This window comes from Seriola dumerili, unplaced genomic scaffold (assembly GCF_002260705.1).
Source record: "Seriola dumerili isolate Sdu_G_001 unplaced genomic scaffold, Sdu_1.0 BDQW01000110.1, whole genome shotgun sequence".
In the NCBI taxonomy this organism is placed as follows: domain Eukaryota; kingdom Metazoa; phylum Chordata; class Actinopteri; order Carangiformes; family Carangidae; genus Seriola; species Seriola dumerili.
Window position 1 is genome coordinate 5038067 of NW_019174365.1, and position 25369 is coordinate 5063435.

Below are 25369 nucleotides of genomic sequence, written 5' to 3' on the forward strand. Positions count from 1 at the left end.
CAGACGGGCCGCGGAGCAAACTTCGATGCGACCAGCCAGAGTTTCCACAGCGGCTCCTCGACGCTGTGGAACACGCCGAAGGTTGAGCACCGTTTTCTGGTTGGCCGAGCACAGAGAGAGAGGTCAGAGCCACCTTCAAGCAGATACAAGTGTGTGTGTATGCATGTGTGTGTGTGTAAGCGTGTGTTTATATGTGGCTGTATGGATGTGCGTTTGCGTGTCTTTGAGCACCAGAGGGATGGAAGGCACAAAAGAGACCTTTCCTCTCACCTTTGACTCTGGGCTCTGTGCGGCCAACCAGACGCTCTGTGTATTTTTGGGGCAGGGGGGGTGAGGGGCAGAGTCAAGCCAAACGCTCTTTTTTTCTTTTGTGTCTCGCTCAGCTCGCTCCACCCCTCTCCTCTCCTCTTTCTTTTAAGCCTTTTCATTCGCTCCATAAAAACAGAAGAGGAACTTTTTTTTTTTGTGTTGGAAAACACAGGTTAAGCGCTTGTGTTTTGTTTTGTTTTTCTACAAAATAATCATATTATTACATACAGAACAAGAGAATCTGTAGAATATTAATAACAACATTTACTTTAAAAACATCTTGTGTGTATGTGTTATTTTTTCAGAATATATTTGGATTTTTTTTTTTTTTGTCCTCTTTTTCATTTTCATTGAAAAGAAAGTTCCAAGTCCGCAGAGAGAAAGGCGCTCTCAAGTGTTTTGGAGACGAGTGGAGAGAAGGATGAGGAGAGGCGAGCAGATGAGGGGGGAGCAACGAAGAAGAGGAGGAAGAGGAGGAGGACGGGGGCTTAGAGTATCTTTCTCTCTTCTGTCTCTCCATCTTTCTCTCTCCCTCGGTGTGCGGTGTCTCTCTGGCGTACGAGTGTTATGCGTAAAACTCTTCCTGCTTGTCTGGTTTCTGGTAAGTGACGGTGGCCTGTTTGGGTTCCTCCAGCGTGTAGCTGCCCTCATCCTTCTTCTTCATCCTGTACACCAGCAGCATCACCAGGAAGGCGGCGAACAAGGCGCCTACCACGCCTCCAACTATCACCGCTGAAGAAAGACAGAAAAACAGGGTAGATATCTTAAAACCTTTCCAGAACATAACAGTCTAGATCCTACAAACACACAGAAATACACATAAACAAACACTAAAACACCATTAGAGGCACTGTTACATCCTGCAGTGGACTACATGACTACAAACATGCGCTGCTTTACAAACAACCCTAGTCTGAAAGCAAAGCAAAGCTACCACAGCATCACTATCACCTGGCTGCTAAGTGAAGCTTGATGGGCCTGAATGTGCCAACATACGTTCTGTGTTGCCAACAGTTTTGTGCTAAATTGCAGCCCTGCAGTGCTACGTAGTAGTTTAGCCTGATGGGGCTGCTGTAACCAATCCACAGCAGCTGCATTCTCCCACTTTCCACTGCACACATCGCTAATGAACTCTTACTGTGAGCAATAGATTAATGTGTGGTTATCAAATGGAAAAAAAATTTCCCTCGTTAAAGTAATTGGTATCGATGCCAAAACGGAGAACAAACTGTTATTTTCCTAAATGCTTGAGGAACAATTTGTTTCCATTCACTACGTGGGAGGTGTTCACTGTGTTTATCCCATTACTGCCAATATCAAAATACACTAGCTGGGCTATTTAAAATATTATAACCACCATGCTCTGTCAGAACCGCAAAAGTAATGAACCTTTTTGTCACACCATTTCATCCACTTGAACCTTTTTAAAAAGGAGTCATATTCTTTTTGTCGGATAAAGCAGTTTTTGCCTTATACTTTGCATAAATATGTACATTTCCCATCTCTGATTTTACTGAGGAAGACATTTGTAATGTTGGACATGAGAAACTGCTCAAGTGGGGGCAGTGTCCATCCATCAGTCCACCACTTTGGTCCAGGCTTAAATGTCCTGACAACTATTGGATGGATGGCCATTAATGCCCCTGCTCAGCATGAGTCGCACAAACCTTGATGAGCTCATTACTTTTCCCTTAACATCATGAACATCATCAAGACAAAAAATTTAATTGGTCTAGTTCTTTGGTTTATGATCAAAACCAATGATATCAGCCTCAGCTTTACTTTGTGTTTAGTGCTAATTAGCAGTTGTTGGCATGCTAACATGCTAAACTAAGATGGCGAACATGGTACTGAAGCATTGTATAGATTAAAATAATTATGATAGATTAGATAAAAACAAACAATCAAAGTCCCGTATGATCTGAAATATCTGGCGGGGTCAAAATAAGCCTGAATGATTATTGAGTGTTTCATCAGAACTTAAAAATCAAAATCCAAAAGTCTTCTGAATCAGTGTGAAAGGTCAAAGATGGTAAATACTTGCATCTTCCTTAACATGTTACTCCACTAGAAAATCCAAAATGAATAGCACGAGCATGTATGTACAGCACTATACATGAAGCTATCAGCTCAACATGTAGTTGTAATTTGGTTCTATCACAGACAGTCTACTCTAAAGTCTGTTGCCTCCTGCTCTTTACCGATGACCAGGAAATCAGCGAAAACCACCGCCAGCAATCCACCAATCAGAACAGCTGAAGGAGAGACAGAGAGCCAGTCAGGTCAGGCAAGTTGGCTGCTCCCTCACTTTCTACAACAGCTCTTTGGGATGAGGAGAGGGGGCACTTGAAAAGAAATTGGATTTACCCAGAGGGAAAATGATGAGAAAAAGAGGGGGGAAAGGAGGGGTTGGATAACCCAAGAAGAGGATTGCTTGTTCTCAACGGGTCAAACGGGGATAAGTAGCACATTCACTTATGGTGATGAATCTGTACTACGTGAATGTGAGGTAATACAAAGTTTATATTTGCAGCTCCCAAAAAGCAGGGAAAGAATACAGGAGGCAACGGGAAATGTAATCTGTCAATCTACAAGGTAATTACCAAGAGGTTTATTTGGCAGAAAGACAAAATAACAGAGGGGAATGGATCAGACGGACAAACAGTGAGACAGACAGACATAAATCTGAACAACCAGGAGAAAAATTCAGACATGACATGACATACAAAAAATCAAAACAAAGATATTCTTACCTATCAAGACCTCTTTTCTCTCCAAGATGTTCTTCTGTGGCAGCTGGGCGGCAGAGCTTCCTCCGTCCACTGTGTTGCCGACCAGATCAGGATCTCCTGGCATTACACCGCGACCAAGGTCATTGCGGCGATCCTCACGGATTTCGAAATCTCCACTTGGTCCTGCAGCGCCCACCTCGTTGTTACTCTCCTGAGACAGAGAAAGAAAAATGAGACTAACGACAGGAAATTTACATTTGATGTAATCACATTTGTTTCATGGAGCCGTTATACTTTCCATGGCACATGTTCCCATTTGAAACAATGAGCCCCTGTATATTCTGACTGGTGGAAAGTTGCATATTATCCAACACATATACGCACTTCATAAAATCTGGCAGCGTAATTGCAATGTGGAAAACCAGACAAATCTAAATGCATCATGCTTTAATGCAGAGCTGCTGCAAATAAACAAATGCACACCAATCATAGAAATTACTGGTCTGTAAATTATTAAACTGTCAGTGTTAAAGAGGCAGTCAGAAGTCGGGCTGGGTATCAAACCTCAATAGTTTATTGGTATAGACAGAAATGAATATATGACTGTATTTTATTCAGGCAAAGTTCTTGTACAGCTGCTTGTGTTTAGACAAATAAGACATTAACATTAAGATATTCTATTCTATTCTCATCCCACAAAAAGAGCTAAATCAACAATGAATTGATCCCACTGACAAGTACTGTTCATGCAGCCAAAGCCTGATATATCTTGTTGTTCTGTACCAAAGACCTCCACCATTGTCCAAAAACTATATAAAAATAAATGGGCCAAACCATTGCAGTTTCAGGAAATCGCCCTGGACAAAACATTCCCATAAACCCTTTAACTTGTGATCTGCCTTTAAAGATGAAAGGCATCAGTGGTAATGAATGGCTTGATAGTCACAGATGAGGTAGAGATGTCTGACAGTATTCAGTAGTGAAAGTATTACGTTGACAATCATGTTGGTTTTGGTCTTTTTTATGGGATTTGTTCACAATACAAAAAACAGACTACCTCCAGTCATATCATTTAAGAACCTTGGCTTTTTATATAATAGTAAAAAATAGTTCGGACCCAAAGACAATTAGCCTAGCGTTGCATAAAAGAGAGCTAGCCCCGCTCTGACCAAAGACCAATACACTTGCCAACACTTCTTTTTCTCACCAGTTACACAGTAAAACCCTGGAGTTATTTTGTGTTAACTGATGAGTTTTAGAGGCGCTGTTGAGTGGGGGTTTTGAGCCTTGGACAGAGTCAGACTAGTTGTTTCCCCTGCTTTCAGTCTTTATGCTAAGTTAAGCTGATCGACTCCAGCCTTTAGGTCTATACTTCACTCTGAGAGAAAAGAGTGGTATTGATCTTCTCATCTAACTCCTGGCAAAAAAGCAAACAAGAGTCCTTCACAAAATGCTGAACAACTCCTTAAGGTAGCTTTAGGGTTTGTTGACACATGTTTAAATTCCTTAAGAAAAATATCCTTTTGGTACCACAGTCAGAATCTGAAGGTGGTGGCCACATTTTGAATCCTACCTGTGTAGTCGTGGGCTGCTGTGGGCGGGTCGTTCTCCCTGTTGGCATCACCTGGGTGGCTGTCGTCATGGGAACCTTGGGCCTGAAGGGGACCCTGGTCTTGACAGTGGTGGTGGTGGTAGGAGCTGCTGTTGTGGCTTCAGGTGTGGTCTCTGCTGTGGTGGGTGTGTCTTCTTCTGTGGTGGTTTCTATGTCAAAGCCCGGGTAAAACGAGGTGGGCTCAGGTGACAGGTAGACGTCCTCTTCTTCTTCTTCTTCTGTGGTGCTCAGGTCATCCGAACCAGCAGAGGGTGCTGCACTTTCTGCAGGGCTGGTTGCAGGGTTGGTGGTCACCACAGGAGCGGAAGCAGGTGACCTCGGGGCGGTGGTGGTCTGGGCGGCAGCAGCGGCCCTGATTCGCTCGAGCTCTCTCTCTCTTTCAAGCTCACGCTCTCTCTGCCTCTCTCTCTCTTTCTCTCGCTCTCTCTCGCGTTCCTTCTCTCGCTCGCGCTCTTTCTCCCTCTCCATCTCTCTGACCCGTTCCTTCTCTCTCTCCCTCTCTCTCTCCCTCTCCAACTGCTTCGCCCTCTCCCTCTCCAGTTCCCTCTGCCTCTCTGTCTCCAGCTCCCTCTCTCTCTCTTTCTCCTTCTCTAGCTCTTTCTCCCAGAATGCACCGCTCTCTCCGTCGGCCTCGGTGGGCAACGGGGTGGCGGTGGGGTCCTCGGGGTTGGGGCTGGGCTCAGCCGCAGGTGAGGCGGAGGGGGCGGGGCTAGTGGCCTGAGTGGTGGAGAGGAGTAGGGGCTCTTCTGTGGTGAAGGACACGCCCGCTGACGTCGGCCTCATACTGATCTCGGGAACTGAGGAGGAGCAGAGAATATTGCGGATTTAAAAGTGAATCAATTAAAAAAACAAAGCAAAGCTGTCAAAAATTTAAAACATGTAACGTTTCAATCAATCAATTAATTAATTCAGTGTAGAACACAACCTCGCAACCACTCAACCTACCTGCCCACGCACCCACAGTAAACCAGAAACTGAGTCTATCACTGTTTCATTCATTTCACACTGTTTAGTTTAGTCTCTATTGAGCAGTAAATTGGGATTTCAGACACTGATGAGTCATCATCATTTCGCATCATCACTAACAGGTGTGTTATTTTTTAGGTCTGTGAAATGCAGTTAATTGCACTGTGGGCTTGTTAACATAAAACAAATTCCCTTTTTCAATCCACCATATATATATGTGGTACATACAGTATATATATATATATATGTATAATCCACTATGTAGCTAATAGGGAGTATGGGGAGTACTTTTGTCTTTACTTGACATGGTACTGTATGTACCATGTTCATGCAAGCCCTCCATGATGGACCAAGATGGCTACATTTGAAAAATATGACATAAGCCTGGTTGGGGCTGTGCAGCAGTGAAATCAAAGAGGCACCACTCTAATGAGGTAATGCATTTTTATAAAGTTGTCACAAGATAAAACATGTCAAATCCGATGCAGCTGAGGCAAAGATTACCTGAATTTTAGTCCCAATAATAGGTCATGTCCCCAAAAGACGTTTCCCATAATGCAACTTGATAGCATGTTTTCATCAGACACTCCCTGCCTGATGAATACCCATGTCTTTCAAACTCTACAATTCCAGTTTGTAATCAGACTTTCTGTTATGCATTTCAGGTTTACAAACCCAACCCAAGATAACCCTGTGGTAAAATGACTAAAATTGGTGGACTGCTCCTTGAGGAAGACAACTGTCACCTCTAGCTTTCTCTGTGATCACACATTTTAATTGTCAATATACCCAATGACACATGCACAGCTATGTTTGTTTTTCTAAATGACTTCCGCATCATAAAGTAGTGATTTTATTGACGACTCAGCGCAGCAATCAGAAGCACAATTAAATTGCTATTTTCTGCTCGTTTACTCGACAACAGAGAGAGAAAACATGTAAATGAGAACAATAACAGTGAATTGTGAGTTTAGCTGTATTAAAACAGAACAGATTGGAGGTTTAACCAGCTGAGACTGAATTGTCTGCCTGTCTCTCCTGACCAGATGTTGACTGTGATGTTTTGTTTTGTTGTTAGTAAGAATTCTTTCTTTTCGTTTAGGCTCTTTAGCGTGGATCTTAAGAAAAATGACCTGAAAATGCTGGTAGGAGTGTATTTTAAAAATGAGACGAGACGAGACAAGACGAGACGAGACAAGACGAGACGAGACGAGAAGAGAGAAGAGAAGAGAAGAGAAGAGAAGAGAAGAGAAGAGAAGAGACCTTTGACCTCTAACAAATCCTTTAATGGTCAAATTTATCAACTACATTAAAAGAACACAGAAAAATCAATGCAGTGTCTTTTACTTATTGTATAACACCCTTCCCCCAACATGCAAAGAAACAAATGGAAAAACAGACATTCTGTGATTTAGAAGTTAACAAGAGATTGGTGCACTACAGTGCATAAAACATCTCCATATCCCAAAACACAACAAACAAATTCTTCTGAGTTAGAAATCATTTTATAGTATGTGACCATGAGTGTAGCATCCATAGACCCTGTGCCTTTCATCTTCTCCCTTCTAGTGAGCCAGATGTTCATTTTTGCCTGACCTACCGGGAAGTTAGCCAAGGTGAAAATTCTGCGTTCTGCTGCCATGTACCTAGGACCAAAAACAAACAGGTTGTCTTCCAAAATCCCTCCTAAACCTCAAAGCAATCGTTGAAGAACAGAGAGACTATACAAGTGTTGCAGAGATTCCTCATTATGTATATGTGCCACATGCTTGTAGCCACAGCCCCATGTACCACCCTCCACTGGGGATCCGCAGTGCCTTTCTCGATGGGGGGTTTGAACAGAGACCTCCAGCTGCCTTTGGGAGATGAACCTGGTGTCAACACACACAACCACCTCGACTCCTGTGTGCTAGTGATATTCTGTTGAGAACCTTTACAGTGACTGCTTACAAGGCTTTCTTTGATGTTCTTATGAAGTCCTGTAGTACTGGTTGTTTGAAAGACAGATAGGGCCTGTTTTCTTCCTCTTGCCCCATTCCACTGTGGATAGACAAAGATGGGAAATCAGGCCACATAACTGGTTGATCTTCCACAGACTCCGCCTCGAATGCCTTTCTGAAAAAACCAGGAAGTGCACTGATCACCTCCTTCAACAATCTCTCCATCAGACGCAGAGATTTAAAACCAGTCTCCTGGCTCAAAATGGCAGCTGTGAGTCCAGCTCTTATGAGAGGTTTCATTACACTGACAGGGCTGAGCATCCTACAGTTTTAAATGCCAAGAGGGACTGCCCACTGATCTATGGCAGGAAAGGGGAGGAGCCCCTATTCTATAACCCGCTGTATAAGTGTTCCCCAAGCACAGAGGTGTGGTTGTAAATCCCATGCTAGCAAGTTCCAGAAGAAGCAGATGCATATCGTAGTTCAGGTTGATGACCCTACGAAGCAACACAGATGCTGTTTTACTCCAGAGCTGCTGTTTATGATACAATAGGTGCTGCACAGTTTGAAGGCGAAAAGCTGTAAAACAACTGCGGAGGTCAATCAGGCCCTGGCCAACTTCCACCATGGGTAGGAACAACATCAGATTTGGTCCAGCGATAACCTCCACCAGCCTCTTCCGCACCTCTCTCAGGAGACTGTCTGGAGGCTCTACAACTGTTAACCAGTGCCAGAACATTGAGGCAATCAAGTTATTAACATCCAAAGCTCTCCCCCTATAGGACAACTGGGGCTGGATCCAAGTATATCTAGACAATCGGGCCACTGATCTTCTCAACTAAACCCCCCCCCAGTTTTTACTTAGAAAGTTTTCACTGCCCAAAAATACTGTGTTCCACTGAAGCCCAGCTGGTAATGTTGGCTTCTCTTTATTGTTCCACTCCCCCAGTAATAAACCCTCAGATTTAGAACAATTGACTTTCGCCAGTTTCTGCTCAAGAATTTTTTACATCATTTTGACCTGTTAAGAAAACTGTGACATCATCAGCGTATACTGACAAACACTGTTCTCAGAAAGGGTTAGCCCTGAGAGACCCTGCCTGAACTGATTTAAAAAAGGCATAATGGCCAGAGAATACAACATCCCAGATAAGGGGCAACCCGGTCTGATTCCCCTTTGAACAAAGACTGGTCGGCTGAGACCACCCCTCACTTTTAACAGAAAGCTGGCTCCAAGGTACAACAATGTAATCCATGAAGTAAACTTTTCTCCAAAACAAAAACCTTCAAGTGTTTGAAACAAATAATGATGATCAACCCTTTCTTGATCTATAAAAAGAACTCTAGAAGAACTATAGAAGTCCAACTCTTGGAGCTGAGATATATCAATAATGTCTTCTATTAGAAACCATTCATCCATGATCATGCATTCAGGGACACAGTACGTCTGACAATATTGTACAACAGTGTTCATACACTCCTTGAGTCTCTGGTAACAGCATTAAAACAGTCTGTGTACAACTCACTGGTAAAGTCCCAGAACCCAGGCTTTGCCACAGCTGGTTTGACAGCTGTGTCAAAGGACATTAGGGACTCTAGTGAAGTTACCTGTGCCTCACCCAGCTTCCTCATCTCTAATGGATCAGTTGTCGTTGTCCCATTTAGAAGTTTAAGATGCATCATCACATCATTTTCTCTAACTTTTCTATCAAGCTTAAAGAAAAAACAAGTTGGAGCATCTATGTCTTTTATTGTAGAAATCCAAGGTTTAATTAAAGCTCCCTTTGCTTCTTCATGTAAAAAACTACCTAGAGCCTTTCTCCCAATCTCCCAAGTCCTGCTATTGCTAACATTGCCTATGATTATTTCATCCTCTAATATCTTAATTTCCTTCTCCAACTGCTCAGCACAAATTCTCTCTAAGGCTACTGTGTGTTTTGTCTACTGCTGACAGAAAATTCAAATTTGTGTTTTTCAAACCTCCCACCAAGTTTTCAAAATCTTCTTTTCTCAGCCTCCACCGACTCCAGAAGTCAGAGATGAACTGACAGAAAGCCTCGTTATGAATTAACTGCACAATGAAATGTCAGAAGGGACAGCGTTGAGATCGTACTTCTGAAAAATCTGCCGTTACCAAATGATGATCTAAAAATCCAACAGCAATATCATGAACTTAAACGACCTGTTGCTCTATTTTTCATTTAGATAAATCCTATCTAACCTGGCAACCCTCACATTACCCTCAACAGTTTTCACCCATGTATGCTGCCTGCCTGTTGGGTTAAGTTTCTTCCAAAAGACGGTGGATGCAGTTTCTATCGACTATAGGATGTGTAGTGCAAGTCCAGTCCCGTCCCACTACTATTACTGAGCTACTATTGAACTGTGTAAGTTTGTCATCCAGTTTTTTAAACAACCTCAAACAACCAGCACCAGAATTATGACCATATACTTGCAAAAAACAAGAGGCTATATCTCAAATTGCTGCCTGAACAATTTGGTGTCTGCCCCGTTTGTAACATTTATTAAATGGAGGCGCTGTGAGAAGAGATCGGGAACCTGTGCACTGAGGTTGGTGGCATTGTTGAAAAATTATGGACCTGTCCGGATCATTCCCCACGCGACCTCATTATCTGCTGAGCTACGTGTCTCGTGTAAGAGCAGATCTATGTTTTCAGTTCTACTCAGCTCAGCCAGCAACCTTATCCCTAGTCCGTCCTTCATTTATATTTAAGCTTCCTTCCCACAAACTTTCTATGAAGACAAGACGGAAAAGAGGAAAAGACCTAAAGTAAAACCTTTCCAAGAAAAAGGCACTTTTTGTGCACCACCCATTTTTACATATATGATTTAAGACTCTGTCCACATTTTCTTTCCTGGGTTTAGACAGAATCTTCTTTAAACAAAAACTCTTCTGTTTGTTCAGCTCTTCATATCCAACCAATTTTCAAACTTTATAGCCGAGTTGATGAACTTGTTATTTCCACAGACTGTCTGCCATAAGTTTCATAGGTCATAAGTTTCAAAGTAGTCATTCATCTCCTTTGACAAGTGTGATGCGGATTATCCTGTGATACAATATCAGAAAACTGTGACAAACTATCATCACTATCAACATTTCCTCATCTTCAATTTCAGCTTTTCTCTGTGTGACTCACCTTTTACAGAGATCTGACCCTCAGCCTCAGCTGTCTGACTGATCTGTCCGCTGTGTCTGCATCCAGCCTGCACCTCAGTATCATCCACACCATTGTCATTAACATTACAGCAATCATGCTCAGTTGTTTTCTTTCTCTTTGTAGCAGGTTGCGGGTCACCGGTTATGTTTCTCCTGCTGATTGCTGGGTCGCCACACTTGAAAGATTTCATGTTGCCAGAACTTGCATAAACTGTGTAGAAACCATATTCATTCTTCCCTTGAATGACACCTCTAAAGTTTGCAATGGATTACTTAAATACATTCGCACCTGTCTCCGCAGGGTCTGAACATACTGCAGTGTAGTGTCTTCACAACCAAGACAGACTGTTGTTGGAAACGACGGGTGGACTTTCTCAACTGAGTCAGTTCTCTTTCAAGGAGCTCATTCGGGATAAATAGGGCTACACCTGACATGGTAATACACATCGATAGCACAAACAAATAGCAACGAAACGAATCAACTAGCACCAGGCCTTTCTCTACCAACAGGTGGACCAAACGCTCCGCCACCAAGCCACCATGGCCTTATTCATCCGAGAACCGTGAGGGATGTTTTCATGTCTGATCTGTTTTCCTACAGCCAGGAGAACTTGTTAAACAGTGTACTGAGCACCAGCCACTACTCTGACCCTGTGTCTGATAGACAGGGGAGGTGAACCCTCCTCAGGGAGGGATGCCATGGTTTATGATACAAAACCCACTAATTTACACATTTTACAGCCTAGAACCACAAATGAATAAATTAAACCACTCTTACCTATCACTAAGAAACATGCAGGAGAGGAGAAGAGAGGAGAGGAGAAGAGAGGAGAGGAGAGTTAGGCAGTGGTGCTGAGTGATTCATTTTCTTCTTAAATCTCATAATAGTATTATACCACCTTTCATTTTGTTATAGCAGTGAGGCTCCCTGGGTTGAAAGAGAAACAAATTGAATTTACGGGCACAAAGACATGAAAGCTGACAGAGGTGCTGGAGAGGATATCGAAATATGGACTCGAACAATGCAGCTGCTGTAAAACATATCAGACGCCACAAAATGCCACTTTTTGAAGCTGCAGCGGCACAAAATGCGCATCCGTCTGTTGAAAATGAGCCTTTTCGTTGCAATCAGACAGCTCTGTATCACGGTTCGAGATAAAGCAATTTGCTGGGCCGCTGTTTCAACCACAGGGGTGCCTGCGCTGCACTCCCCTGCTCTGAATTGTAATTTATTGCGAGCGCTACTAGCGCAGTGCCTGAACTGAGGGCAGCCCTCAATGAGTCATGCTTAATAAGGAGAGCCGCGCTCAAGCTTCAAGAGCCAGATCAGAAAATCAGCCTGAATTACACCAACGTGATTTACGTTAAGTAGGTAATTCCTACACACGCAGACAGCAAATGCAGACATACGCGCACCCAACTAACTACTGGTTTGCGTGTGATCGTCTAATCTGTGTGTACTGTAATCTGATTAGAGTAAATAAGATCTGAAGGAATCGAGCCTGTGTTGCTTCTTGTTTGCAAGGGCGTGTCTGTGTTTAAAGGTGTTTTAAATAAATCTGTATCAAAACCTGTCTGTCAAGCCAAATGGCATGTCTGAATTGTGTGATCCTGTGCATGTGATGTTCGTGCATGTGAGTCTGGTGAATACAACGGCCATAACTGGAGGACAGGCAGGGAGGGGGGCCGGGTCTTCAGGGTCAGCAGATTGAAACCCAGCAGCTGTCGAGTTTGAAAGAACCAGGGCATGAATGTGTAACCTCACACACGCTCTGAAACACCCACCCACACACACACACACACACACACACACACACACACACACACACACACACACACACACACACACACACACACTTACAGCCAGAGCCTGAGCCTGAGTAGAGGTCCTCATCATCGTAGAACTCGTCTCTCGTTGAGCCTTCGTCATCGATAGACGGCGACGACCACGTCTGTCCCTGTTAGAGACACAGAGACGGGGGGGGGTTACAGATGACAGAGATTAGAGTTATTCATCATGAATGACTGAGCTGTTTGTCATTTCATTTGAAAGACAAACCACTTTGGCAGATTACATGCACACACACACACACGCACACACAACAGTCTGAGAGGGGTTGCAGGCAGCATTATGGTGGTCAGGCGAACATCTGTCTGTCCGTCTGACTCCATGGAGGAGCATAGTTAATGAGTTGATCTAAAGCTGGGATTTTGGCAGAGGAACATCAAAGCCTTTAAGGAGAGAGGGGTTTCATTTAGTCTGCTTATGTGTCAATTGCAAGTGATGCTCAGACTGTAAAGCAGCACAGCAGAGGAAAGCTGTTAACTTTTGAACCCAGGCTGCAAGGATTTTTTTCATTATTGATTAATAGAGTAATAACTTTTTTAAACACTGATTAATTGTTTAGCCTATAAAATATTATAAAAGGCCTATTTTACATTCCCAAAGCATAGATGATGTTTTTAAACTGCTTGCTTCGTCTGGAACTCAAAGACATTCATTTTACAATCATAAAAGCAGCAAATCCTCACATATGAAGCTGGAACAAGAGAATGTTAAGAATATTTCCTCAATCAATTAATCAGTTGTCAAATTGTCAATCAGCTGTTCAGTAAATCAACTAAATGTTTCAGCACTAAAAAAATATCAGAAAATAGGAGCCCACAGCCTTGCAGCTCTGTGAGATTGTATTTAGAAACCGCTGTGATTGGACCTAAGTGCAAATGGAAACATGCTCACAATGACGATGCTAACATGACGATGTTTAGCAGGTATGTTTACCATGCTCACCATCTTAGTTTGGTGTGTTGGCATGCTAACATTTGATAATTAGCAGTAAATACAACATACAGGTTGCAGGTATTTGGGCCCCGATGATGGATGCTAGATAAAAAGTTAGGGGATCCCCAAAATCACTGGGATTCATCCTGAGGGGAACGTGTATATCTACACAAAAGTTCATTCATCCTATACTTAAGATATTTCAGTCTGGACCAAGGTGGCAGCATTGCCATTCATGGGGCCATACTGATACTAATGAGGCTAAAAATGCTCATCACAGTTTCCCCGAGCACAAGGTGGTGTCTTCAAATTGCTTGTTTTGTCCCACCTACAGTCCAAAAAAAATGTTCAGTTCACAAAAATATGCAAATTCTCACATTTTGAAAAGCTGGAAAAAAGCGAATGTTTTGCCTTGCTTAAATCTGTCATCACTATTGTTGTCGGTAAATGGTTTCAGGGCTATTTTGAGCCAGTTGTGTGGAGAATGTCACAGTCTCTTTTGAATGACTGCCGCTGTACATTTGAGTTTTACAGCTGCACTCTGAAGGCTCTCTGCCTGTAATATGCCCGTAACTGTCTCTCATGGATCATTTCACTGCATCCTCCCTGCTCATCACTCCGCCTTAATCCAGGCCTGTTTCATGTACGTCTGAGGGGAAAGCGCGACCTCTGCGAGGGTCAGGTAAGAGAGATTAGGTGTGGATCGTTTGGGGTTGAACCTCTGAAGTGAATGAATGACCTCGAGCCTTGGGTCACTTTAAGGCTGATCCCTGCTCTCTCCCTTCATTCATCTCTCTCTTTCTCCTGACCTCAATCCCACATCCCTGCAATGTTTAAACACACACTTTAGCACTCAGAGGCTTTACCCATCACACAAGGTCAACTGATACTGTTACCAAATGCATGCACTTAAGAGACACCACCCATACTGCAGTGCAATGATACATTTCAAACTACACTACACATTAGTTTGTTTCAAACTGTAACTGTACTTGCGGGCTGCATCCATTTCAAGTATTTGCAGGTACTCTAACTATAAGTATATCCAAACCATATATCCCCACTCAGAATACAGACACATTAACAAATACTATGCACTGTGTACTCATTGTTTAAATACACTGTCTCCAATGTTTTTTTACTACTATTTTGTCACATTTTGTCTCTACAGTTTTGAGGTACTTGAACTTTACTTGTGTATTACCATTCATTTTTCTCCACACTTCTACTCCACTACATTACACATGGAAATGCTGCATGTTTCACTCAACGACATTTACCTTACAGTTAGTTACTATGCAAATCAAGATTTGATTTGTTAAAATAAGATTCCACCTCCACCAGCTACAACGTCTCCTTTACACATTAATGCATCCGCGACAATAACCATAATAATTTAATTAATTCATTTATATTATTACAACAATCTGTGGGAGCCACTAATCAGTTCTTTTAATTACTTTTAGATACTTTTTTTTTTGGCCACCTGGGAACTTGCTAGCAAACATTTGCTTATTGCGTCTCTACAGTAAAATTTTGAATGCAGAACTTTGTTCCCTTTAATGTATATTTGCAGTGTGGTGCTGCTACTTTTACTTGAGTAAAGGAGCTTAATGCTTCTCTCATCACTGCATTTTGTACCTAGATTTAGCCGTGCAGTGTTTCAGTGCCAAAAAACAATGGGCTGAGTTTTGCTCCAGGTATTGGAAAACAGTCAGTCCACTGCTGAAAATCTGACCAAAGCAAACTTATCTCCCCAGAAATCTTAAGCCCATCCTGGGGCCCTGCAGAGCTGTGTATTTGCTAGCCTGTGTGATGCTAATTGTACACACACGGGCACACACACACAGAGAGAGAGAGAGAGAGAGAGAGAGAAGCTCCTCCCCGGCTCCAGACAGAGGAAACCTGATGCCTTTAAAAGCCAATAAAAGCATAATGGAATCTAGAAACCCGAGCATCTCAGTCCATCACATCTCAGCATGAGGTGGAGCTGAAACGCTATATGTACCTCCAGAAAATGAAATTGACTTCAAGATGTTTGGAGCCTTGACACACCGAGGATATGGGCTTCACAAAGTGGCAGGCTGAGAGTATGTGTGCTTCACGCTTCGACTGTAAATGTGCGTGAGAAAGAGAGCGAGAGTGTGAGAGAGTGTGTGTGTGTGTGTGTGTGTGTGTGTGTGGGAAGGTCTGGTGATCTCGAACCCTGAAAGTGCCTAAAAGTACTGAAAAGACGCCTCAGTGTGTGAGCATGGTACGAATGTGTGTGTCTGTGTGTGTGCCGTATTCCAAGGATCAGTTTTACAATGAAGGCCGTTGCTATGGGCAACCTTTGCCTTTCACAGAAATTCCCGTCTCCAAGTGAGAAGCTACCAAACACACACACACACACACACACACACACACACACAAACGAGTGCTAACTACATTAGCAAAGGTGTTACATAACGTCAAATAAACAACCTAAAAATCAACATCAAAACAGTTTTCTCCTCCGGCTCCCCCCCTCTATCTGTCCCTCCCTGTCTGCCTCCCTTCGCCTCCCCCCTCTGGATCCACAAACTCATTGCCAGTGTATCCCCGTCCTCGCCCCATTTTCCTTTCATCTTAAACTCCATTTCTTATCTCGAGGCTAGCCCCCCAAATTCAGCGTGACTCCGAAAAACACACACACATACTTAAATACACACACACCCCACCCCCAAGGCGGCACCAGAGCCCACCCCAGGGGCCCCTTTTACAAGTCCCCAACACACACAACAACCTCCAGGACACACTGTAGCTGCAGACAGAGCTGCTAGTCTGCTGTTTGTCTATTTTCAGTGGTGTGCACTGTAAGCGTTTAAATGTTCATCATCTATGTTTATCCTAACCTTTAAGAGTAATATATAATCACCCTGTGTGCCTCGACATGTTTTATTTATGACACAATATTATAAGTGTGAATTCATGGTATGGCGGACAGTAGTGCGTCACTGTATGTAATTACAGTGTGTGTGTCTGAGTGGGTATAATCACAGGTTTTGTTTGTGGTGTATGCGCACACAAATACCCCACAGACCTATCTGTGTGGGCGTGTGTGTGTGTGTGTTTTATGTGATTTTGGGGGAGTTGAATAGGGCCAGCTCTGCATTTTGCCTCCATTTCAGGATCTATAAACAGCTGTACTTTCAGTCTGCGCCACATTGCTAACTAACCACAATGAGACGCAACGAGCTCTCCTCCACCGCACGTATAACCCGGGGGCCAAAATCATCTGTATGTTGCCCTCAATTTCCCTCCACCACTGCATTTTGTTCCCATTTGTTATAAAAGGAAACTGTAAGATGACAGCCATATTCTGCTGGATCTGCACACTGAATGCAATCCTGGTTTTTGGCAATGTATGAAGCAGTGCCATTGTAAGACATGCGCTGCCAGTTGGAGTCATTCTAAAACAATCTGGGAGCGTGGAATATATAATTATGTATACTTGTGTAAAAAGAGAAGGGGAAAACATTAAATTGACGGGCAAGAGAAAGCAAAAGAATTGGTTTTTGTTAGCGTAACGTCACGTTCTGACAAAGCAAACACAGGTGTGTCCTCTGAGGGGGTGACTCAGGTAGAAACCTGATCCGAAGCTGACATCAGGCTTTGCACTATACATTTCATCCTATACACTATAGCTGCTCTGTGGATGAGTGTGTGTATGAGCCTGGATTTTATACCTGAGCTGACAATGCTGCGGTTTCACAGATATTAATATTCCACAGGAGATGATTTGTTCCAGATTTTAATTTAGGATCACACTGAAAAAAAAGCAAGTGTGAGTGCCTGATATTAAAGCAGCAACACTGTGTGTTTGTGTGTGTGTGTGTGTGTGTGTGTGTGCGCGCGCGCATGTTATATGACAATTATCAGCATGAGAGTGGGAAAGATAAAGACCATGTTGTGTGTGTGTGTGTGTGTGTATTTTGTCTGTAGGGAACAATGGGTGTATGGAGTTCACTAAGATGCAGGAAGTCAGATAACAATAGGAAGTAGAGGTAGTTATATAGACACAGTGATTCACCAAACCAGAGTACACACACGCGCACACACACACACACACACACACAGAGGTGCTGGTGGAAGAGTAGCTGGTAGATGTGTGTGATCCAAGGATGATTTTTGGTTGTTCAGTTCAGGCTAGTTGCACAGATAGAGAGCTTCATTGTGATTGACTTCAAATGCATTCCTCAGTAACCCGAGAGGCTGCGGCTGTTGCTGTACAATGCCTGGCGTACACACACACACGCACACACACACACACACACACACACACAGACACACACACTTTAAGCTCCTGATACAGTAGATGCGATGCTGCTCTGCTTCGGAGAAATAATCGTTAATTGTGCTTTTTAATATGTGAGATTTTATCAGAGCGAATGTTCTCGACTGCGGCAGCATCTCTGAGCTCTCAAACTGTGAGGAATAATTTGAATACTCCCTCTGCTTTCTGGCACCATCTGTGAGTCCCGCTCCTCTATCTGTCTCTCCATTTACTGCATCCACAGCGTCGGACGAGAACCAAGGACACAAATACCATGACAGACACCGAGGTCATGTCCATTGTTTGTTTTTTTTTTGTCCATTTTTTACACCACACTGTTAATTTAGTGTGTACAGATTATACCACTAGACAACAGTCCCAAACTTTTTAATTTGTAATCCCTCAAAATTGCAGTCTATGAGTTGTGATCAATTTCACAAAAAACATTGACAGTTTCATTTGAAAGACAGTGAAATATAAAAAAGACATTTTCTTGGTTCCAGTCCTGTGTTTTGTTCAGTTACCTTCTGTCAATTCTTCCATGTATCTTTATGTCAAAATCCAGCTCTATTCTTCTTTTAATTTTAATTCCTTTATTTTTGATGGCTCATCTTCAACTCAGGACTGTAAACATACAAACACCAATCTAATTTGATTCAGGGCGACTAGCTAACCCTGCCAATCGCATAAAATCACTCGTGGGTTGTAGAAGCTGGCAAAGCAAAATCATAAAAGGTGTGTGCTTGGATTTGAGATCACAGTTGGCAAAATCTTAGTTTGCATTTCCAGAGAACTCTACTCTCTGATCCTACTACTACTAAAAGTGGCAAAACATCTTAATCCATGTAAAAAATGTCAGCAGCAGTATTCACTCTTGCATGTTTGGTCTTAAACTGCCAATACTCAGCTCCACATTGTGCTGTATAAGCCGAGCGCAGTTTTTATCGATCCAGTGAAATCTGAAGGATTTGATTTAATTTAATTCGTAACTAAACCCCAAACAAAAATTCAGTTTCCCTCAGAAACATATGACATTACTGAAGATGAAGAAGTTCCAACTTTAATAATTGTTAGTGATTGTTAAAACACTGTAGCATTTCAAAATGCAAAAAAAAATCAAAAACAATGAAGACAGATTGCATGTTTTTCTTCTCTCCTAATCCATTAAACACAGGAGGGGTCCCAGGCCCCAGTGATATATGCTGATGACCTATCTCTAACACTAGGTGGTCCATATAAACATTTGACACTTATTCTCTCTGTATGCGACGACACTGAGCTCCGTGTCCATCACTACCTTTGCTCGGCAGTTTACCTCCCCAGCGTGTATTAGCATTTAGATGTACTGTATGTGAATTGTGAAGGTTTCTCTCAGCGTGCTAACGTTCATTAATGGTGTTTATTTCAGGCTCCACGTAGACAGCCTGTCTCAGGGTTGTTCAGATTTGTCCCAAAGCCTGACATGAGCAGAGCCACTTCCCCAAGCTAAATGTGTATCATTGTGGTTGAATGTTTTAAACCTCGATGTGGGTGTCCTGACTGAGTTAAAGTGCTGGATGCCAAACCTGTCAACATAGCATGAACATATCATGACAACTGTGCCTAAAAAACAATAATCATCTGGCAGAAATTTGAGACCCAGATCAGGACCAAAATGAGGTAAAGTGATTTTTCATGGGCAACGTTTCAAACATCCCTGCAGTTTAATTCACTGTGGGTGGAGTGCCCACGCTTTGTAAACTAGCTGCTGATTCACGGCCATCTATGTGTCTGCGCCTCTCCAGAGCAGTCTGACCGACTCTGATAAGAGTTGGAGAGTTTGAGCCGTGCTGTGCCCTGACAGAAGTGGACTGTTGATAGCTCTCTATCTGGAAAGGGTCACACCGCTTTGGCACACACCCTCTCACTACTTGCACACTTGCAGGAAACACTGCAGCCTGTTTACTGTTTGCACTGTTCCACGCCCATCTTTTCTTTCCGGCGTGGATCCGTGACCCTGTCAGCAGTGACCTCTAATCTCCCTCCATCTTTTGCTTTTATGCCTCGTCTCACTCTCCACCCTGCTCTTCCTCTCTTACCAGCTGGGCAGGTTGGACGGCGGCCAGTCTGGATGCTAACACACTTATAGTCAGACAAGGAGACGTGAGAGAGAGATAGAGGGCAGGCAGTGTGTGCGTGTGTCTTTGTGTGTGTGTGTGTGTGTGGCTGAGTGGGTTACCAGGTGATGGCCTGGTTAAGACACCTGCCACCTTCAGCAGAGATTAGCACAGAAAGCCTCTGCGCAGTCACACTGTTCACACACTTGATGACACCTTATACACACACACACACCGGTCAGATGTCGAGACAGTATCTTGTAGCAATGACGTCAGGTGCACTGTGAACCTTCAAACAGCTAACACCTGCACATTACAGCCAAAGGGGTCAAATAAATCCTGTCTACCCAGGTGAAGTCCTAAAGTACACACCTTAATTCATGGACACATAATGAGCCAATGTGCCCCCGGGCTTAGACACATGAAAAGGCCCCTCTTCTCAGTAGACTACCCTTATACATTATACATGTTTTTACATTGTATTTTACAGGTGAGTCTTAACTGGAAAGTTCTGTTGTTGGTTGAAACTATTTTGTTCATGTTTGGGATGAAGACAGGCTCTCTAAAGTCATTTCCATCCAAATGTAGCTCAAATCTGGAAAATGTAAATCAATGTGAATATGTAACAAACAAACTTCTCCACTTCAGCCAGGCATTAAACAATTTATGAAGTTTATTTAAAATTTCCACTCGGTTTTTTTAATGCACAAACTGCAATAAAAACAGGTGGTTGGAAATGCACTTACTGAAGTTATTCAAAACACTATAGCATGCAAACAAAATATAGTGAGCTATTCAAGCTATGCAGGTCATATCCCTTAAAGCAAGACGATTCTGACGTCAAACGTATTTGAACTGCTACAAAATTAAAATGAAAATCTGCATCTGATCAGACAGGACATCACACTATTTTTCACTTAGCTTCCTATAAGCCACCATAACTTCAAACAGAGGCTCTTGCTTTGAGCCCAGGGGGCCCCAAAGGGTCAGGGGGGTCCAAATGAGTAATGCGTCTCTTTTGTTATAGTGTGCCCCCAAATCATAGTGTCATAGTAATATTTGCTCCCAGCTCACTGTCGATGTTTGAAACTAAACTGTGAACTAAAATGACATTAAAAATCGGGGATTGTATCGTACCTTCACACAATAACAATGCAAGAATTTTTCACACAATAAAAGCTGTCAAGCCTTATATCAGCAGCGCTCATCCTGTGGGTCGAAACCATTCAGCATCCATCACAACGATTCCCCAGCTATATTATTAATACATACATTTACTGTCAAGGCTGTAATGTCTGTAATGAATGTCTCCTCCTGTGAAATGATCACTATTTGCAGCCCCTCAGGCCTCTTTTTTTTGGCAGCGAGCCAAGTAAAGTAGCTCCAAATTTTAAAGTTAAATTATCATTTAGTGTCAAGAGATTCTTTACAGTAACAGCTGCAGCAGGGGTTCATCAGTACATCGGCATCATTTTTGCGTTTGCAAGAAGGATCCTGCTGAGCAATTTTACACTGATTAGCTGTTAAAAAGAAGGGAAGTGGTTTTTGGTTTTGAATGTCTTGGATAAAATCAGGCTACATGGGGATTAATAGAAAAAGTATGTTGGATGTCAGTGTTCAGATTAATTTGAGGTTTAAAACAAAAATAAAGTCTCGCATTTATAGCTGCTTAAGTTATTCTTAAATATTTAACAATCTAAAACTGCTTTTCAACGCCAAAAAAAATCCTTGTGGACACGATGCTGTAAGTAGCACTGAGTGGGAAGGTAGAAACGCTGATTTAGTCCCTTGCCAAACACATTTCTGATCTCCTCCTGCATGTTTGTCTCAGTTTTTCACACACGAGCGCTCCCCGTGACCAATGAATGTGAACCATCGAGCAAACACTGTAAACATGCTCATGTGCGACAGCCAGGAAATGAGTGAAACACTCCCTCCGATGTCTTTAGTCTCTTTCTGCTGATCAAATTCCTGATTGCGCTACAGTAGCTGATCCAAATCGCAGCCACGTTGGTCGTGTTAATTCCCCGTACAAAACCTGTGGGAGGATGGCGTTACATTGGCTCTAGTTTGTTATTCCAGCCCGCTCTGGCCGTAAAGCCATCTCACAGCAGCACCAAACCACAGCTGAAAAGCATCCAAGCACTAATATTATCTTTCTAATATTATCTTTCTCCACTGTTATAAGGACAAAGATGATCTAAGTGATGAATGCCCTTATGGAGAGTCCTGAATTTGCTAAATATGGTATATGGTACAATGAATGGCTTGCTCAGAGAACTGCAGGGACAGAACAGGTGCACAGTGGAGAAAAAAAAAAATCATGCATCTAGATCACTGAAAGTCCATTTAAATCCATTTTCATGCACAAAGTCTTTCAATATTCATCTTATATATCTGTCACAAAACAATGGACTCTGAATCAGGTTATGGTAATGTTCGGTGTACCTTCAACAGAGCATTATTTTATATCAGCTGCAGCAGATTTTGCTTCATTGTTAGCTTCATGATTAATCATCATTAGGTGGAAGGCCCCCTTCCTTCCCTCTTTTATGCAGTTGATTATAGAGGTCGTTAAACTGAGAAACTGACGTTCGCTTTAAATGAATCACCTACAAAATACAAGAGAATATGATTTCCCTTCATAAGTCCTTTCAGAAATAGTCTCCTGTCAACCATAAGCACAGATGCTGACCTCTCTCCAGCTACATATACATTTGTCTTTTCTGTTTTTCAGTGATTACCTCTCTATATAGGCATATATAGTAGTTTTCATTGTTCGTGGCAGGGTCTGCCATTCCTGTGCAGGATTCAGGTTGCCAAGCAAAGCACAAGGAATTCACAGGAAAGGATTCATGTATGTAACCCAGGGTTATGTGATTTTATTTCATTGATCATTATCAGCCCCACTGTTCACTGTTTATTCCTTCACCCAAATCAAACGGTATCATGTTACTGTGAATAAAATCATTCAATTTGCAAAACATGGGGTGGCCTTTATTATGAAATACTTGCAGGAAACAATGTATTTGTCAGAGAGGTTAGTGCTGATTGCAATCATTCATACAAACCTCCAGTTCCTCAACAAGGTAACCAACGCCACTGTGCCCTGCTGTTGTGTGGAAACTACTTGCACCATGTACAGCATAAAGTCAAATCGTGGTAGCAGTTATTACTGACTGACTTCTTAAAGAAAGTGTTGACCCTTGTAAACATGTCCATGTGTTGTTTTTTTATTTAATATGAGACACATCATGAGCAAAGTAAGCAGTCAACGCCATGACTGTGGATTTCCACCTTGAAACTGCAGTGAACCAATGACAGTCTCATAAAAACAGATTCAGAAAGCCAGGGTTTCGTACGTCATACTGACCTCATTTACCTAGGAACCAATCCTGTCAATTTGCAGGGAGTCCATTACGTTCACAACAGACTCTTCATCTGAGTCTGAGGCTAAAACATGTGGCTGAGTGTCTTTGATGTTTCCTTTAACTCTAACCATCTTGATACTGCCTGCTCTTTCACCAGTCACTGAAACCTTGTCAGTACAGAGAGGGAGAGCTTGCATTAGCACAGCCACTAACACTGTATCAGCCACTGTCAGCTACAAGCTGACAAACAACATAACCAATTAACTACGCTTACCGTTCTGGTACTTCGTCTAGTTGCCGATTTTGGTCACAACAAACTCAACTAGGACTGAATTCTGAAGGATTATAATTTTAAAATGGATAAATGAAGAAAAGCAATGCTTGAAGAAGGGGCTTTTTTTTTTTTTTTTTAAAAAAAAGGTCGTTGTGTTTGCAGTGGACATGATCAGCTGATCAGGGCTGAAAGAGCAGCGACTCCGGCCCCCGGAGGCAGAGTGTGTTTAACCTGTAATGTCTCAGTTTTCTCAGACAAAACGAGCGGCTGACACTGAAACTTGCCGCAGACTCAGTAGAGATCACATGACTGTGTAGTGACACATCAGCTGGCCTAAAACCGTGTAATGGACTGGAGCTGTGAGACCACCACACACACACACGAGCACGCACGCACACACGCACACACGCACGCAAGCACACACTAATGCATAGATCCACTCACACAGCTATTGGCCTGAGTTGGAAGAGCAGTGTGATGGGAGGAGGGGTGATACAGAGACAGAGAGGCAGAGAGATGTATATCTGTATGTAGGACCCAGCTGTTACACTAATCTGACAATCCAGCAGGATTACAGATCGCATCTCAAGGCTAGCGAACACACACACATACACACGGACAAACACACACAGACACACAAACGAGGCCTCTCTGTGTGGAATCCATCTCCATTATAGATGACCTTATGAAACATGCATCTCTGAGTGTGTGTGTGTGTGTGTGTGTGTGTGTGTCACTGTCCTGCTGCCAGAAATGCCTTGAGATTCTGACACAAGTGCCGCTCCCACACTCAACAATACGCTGCCCTGCATTTATGCGTTTATGAGAATTTGTGTGTGTGTGTGTGTGTGTGTGTGTGTGTGGGTGAGTTTAGTGATGTTTAGTAGGGAAACGTTGCAGTGAGCAGTTAATGCTGCTGGTTGGCTGGTGGGTCAATGACTGCGTTTTTGTGGCTGCTTCCATGAAGTGGTGGGGAGAGAGAGAGAGAGAGGGAGGAGAAGGAGCGAAGCTGAATGCGGATTTATGTGTGTGTGTGTGTGTGTGTGTGTGTGTGTGTGTGTGTGTGTGTGTGTGTGTGTGTGTGTGATTATAGCCTGGCTCAATGGGCCTATTTCTGCAGGGCCAGTGGGAGGGCGTGGCGCCTGTGGCTGGAACTTTTCTCGTGTTTCTAAGGAACTTTTCAAAGGGGCTCAGAAATGTGGCTGCGTGTGAGAGAGAGCACCCCGCAGACCATGATGCCTTTGTGTAGCAGAGAGTGAGAGAGAGGGGCACTCAAATACGGTAATCAATGGTCTCCTCTCAGCCCCAAATCGAAAACCTTAACACACACACACACACACACACACACACAAGAAAATGTACACACAAACAGGCGATGATGAGAATCACATTTCTGCTCATACACAGTGATGTGAGTCACAAGGCAGCATCTGCGTGTGTGTTCGTATAATTACAGCCTGTGTAATCAGGCTAATGACAGTCATGCGACTATACAGACGCCAAGGATGAATGACAAGGAGAAGGATAAAAATCAATGCATAAAAGGCAAGAGTTTTGGAGAGGAAAGGTACAAATGGAGAATACTTAAAAGGAGGGGGGAAAATAAAAAATCAGTGAGGGATGGTGGGATGATGGAGCCAGAGGCGGGGAGGGTGGAGAACAAGAGAGAAGTGTTTTTGTCTTTGATGCAGGGGAGAAAAATCCAATCAGCCTTGTGTAATTCAATCTGGGATGGAAAGAAGCACCCCTTTGAGTGGGTGTGTGTGTGTGCAGAGGGCGTGATGTGTATTATTATTATTATTATGCCATACCCAC

At 42.9% G+C, this 25369-nt stretch overlaps 1 protein-coding gene across 1 annotated transcript in view; it reads right to left on the reverse strand.

Annotated features, from left to right (window-relative positions):
- Positions 1–626: 626 nt before the first annotated feature.
- Positions 627–25369, reverse strand: part of sdc3 (syndecan 3) — a 38432-nt gene continuing 13689 nt past the window's right edge. Inside the window, exons 2-5 of the mRNA XM_022747730.1 lie at positions 12599–12695; positions 4615–5450; positions 3063–3252; positions 627–1041 (exon numbers count right to left, since the gene is read on the reverse strand). Coding sequence (XP_022603451.1) covers positions 875–1041; positions 3063–3252; positions 4615–5450; positions 12599–12695 — 1290 coding nt within the window. The 3' untranslated portion in view covers positions 627–874. The remainder of the gene's footprint in view (positions 1042–3062; positions 3253–4614; positions 5451–12598; positions 12696–25369) is intronic.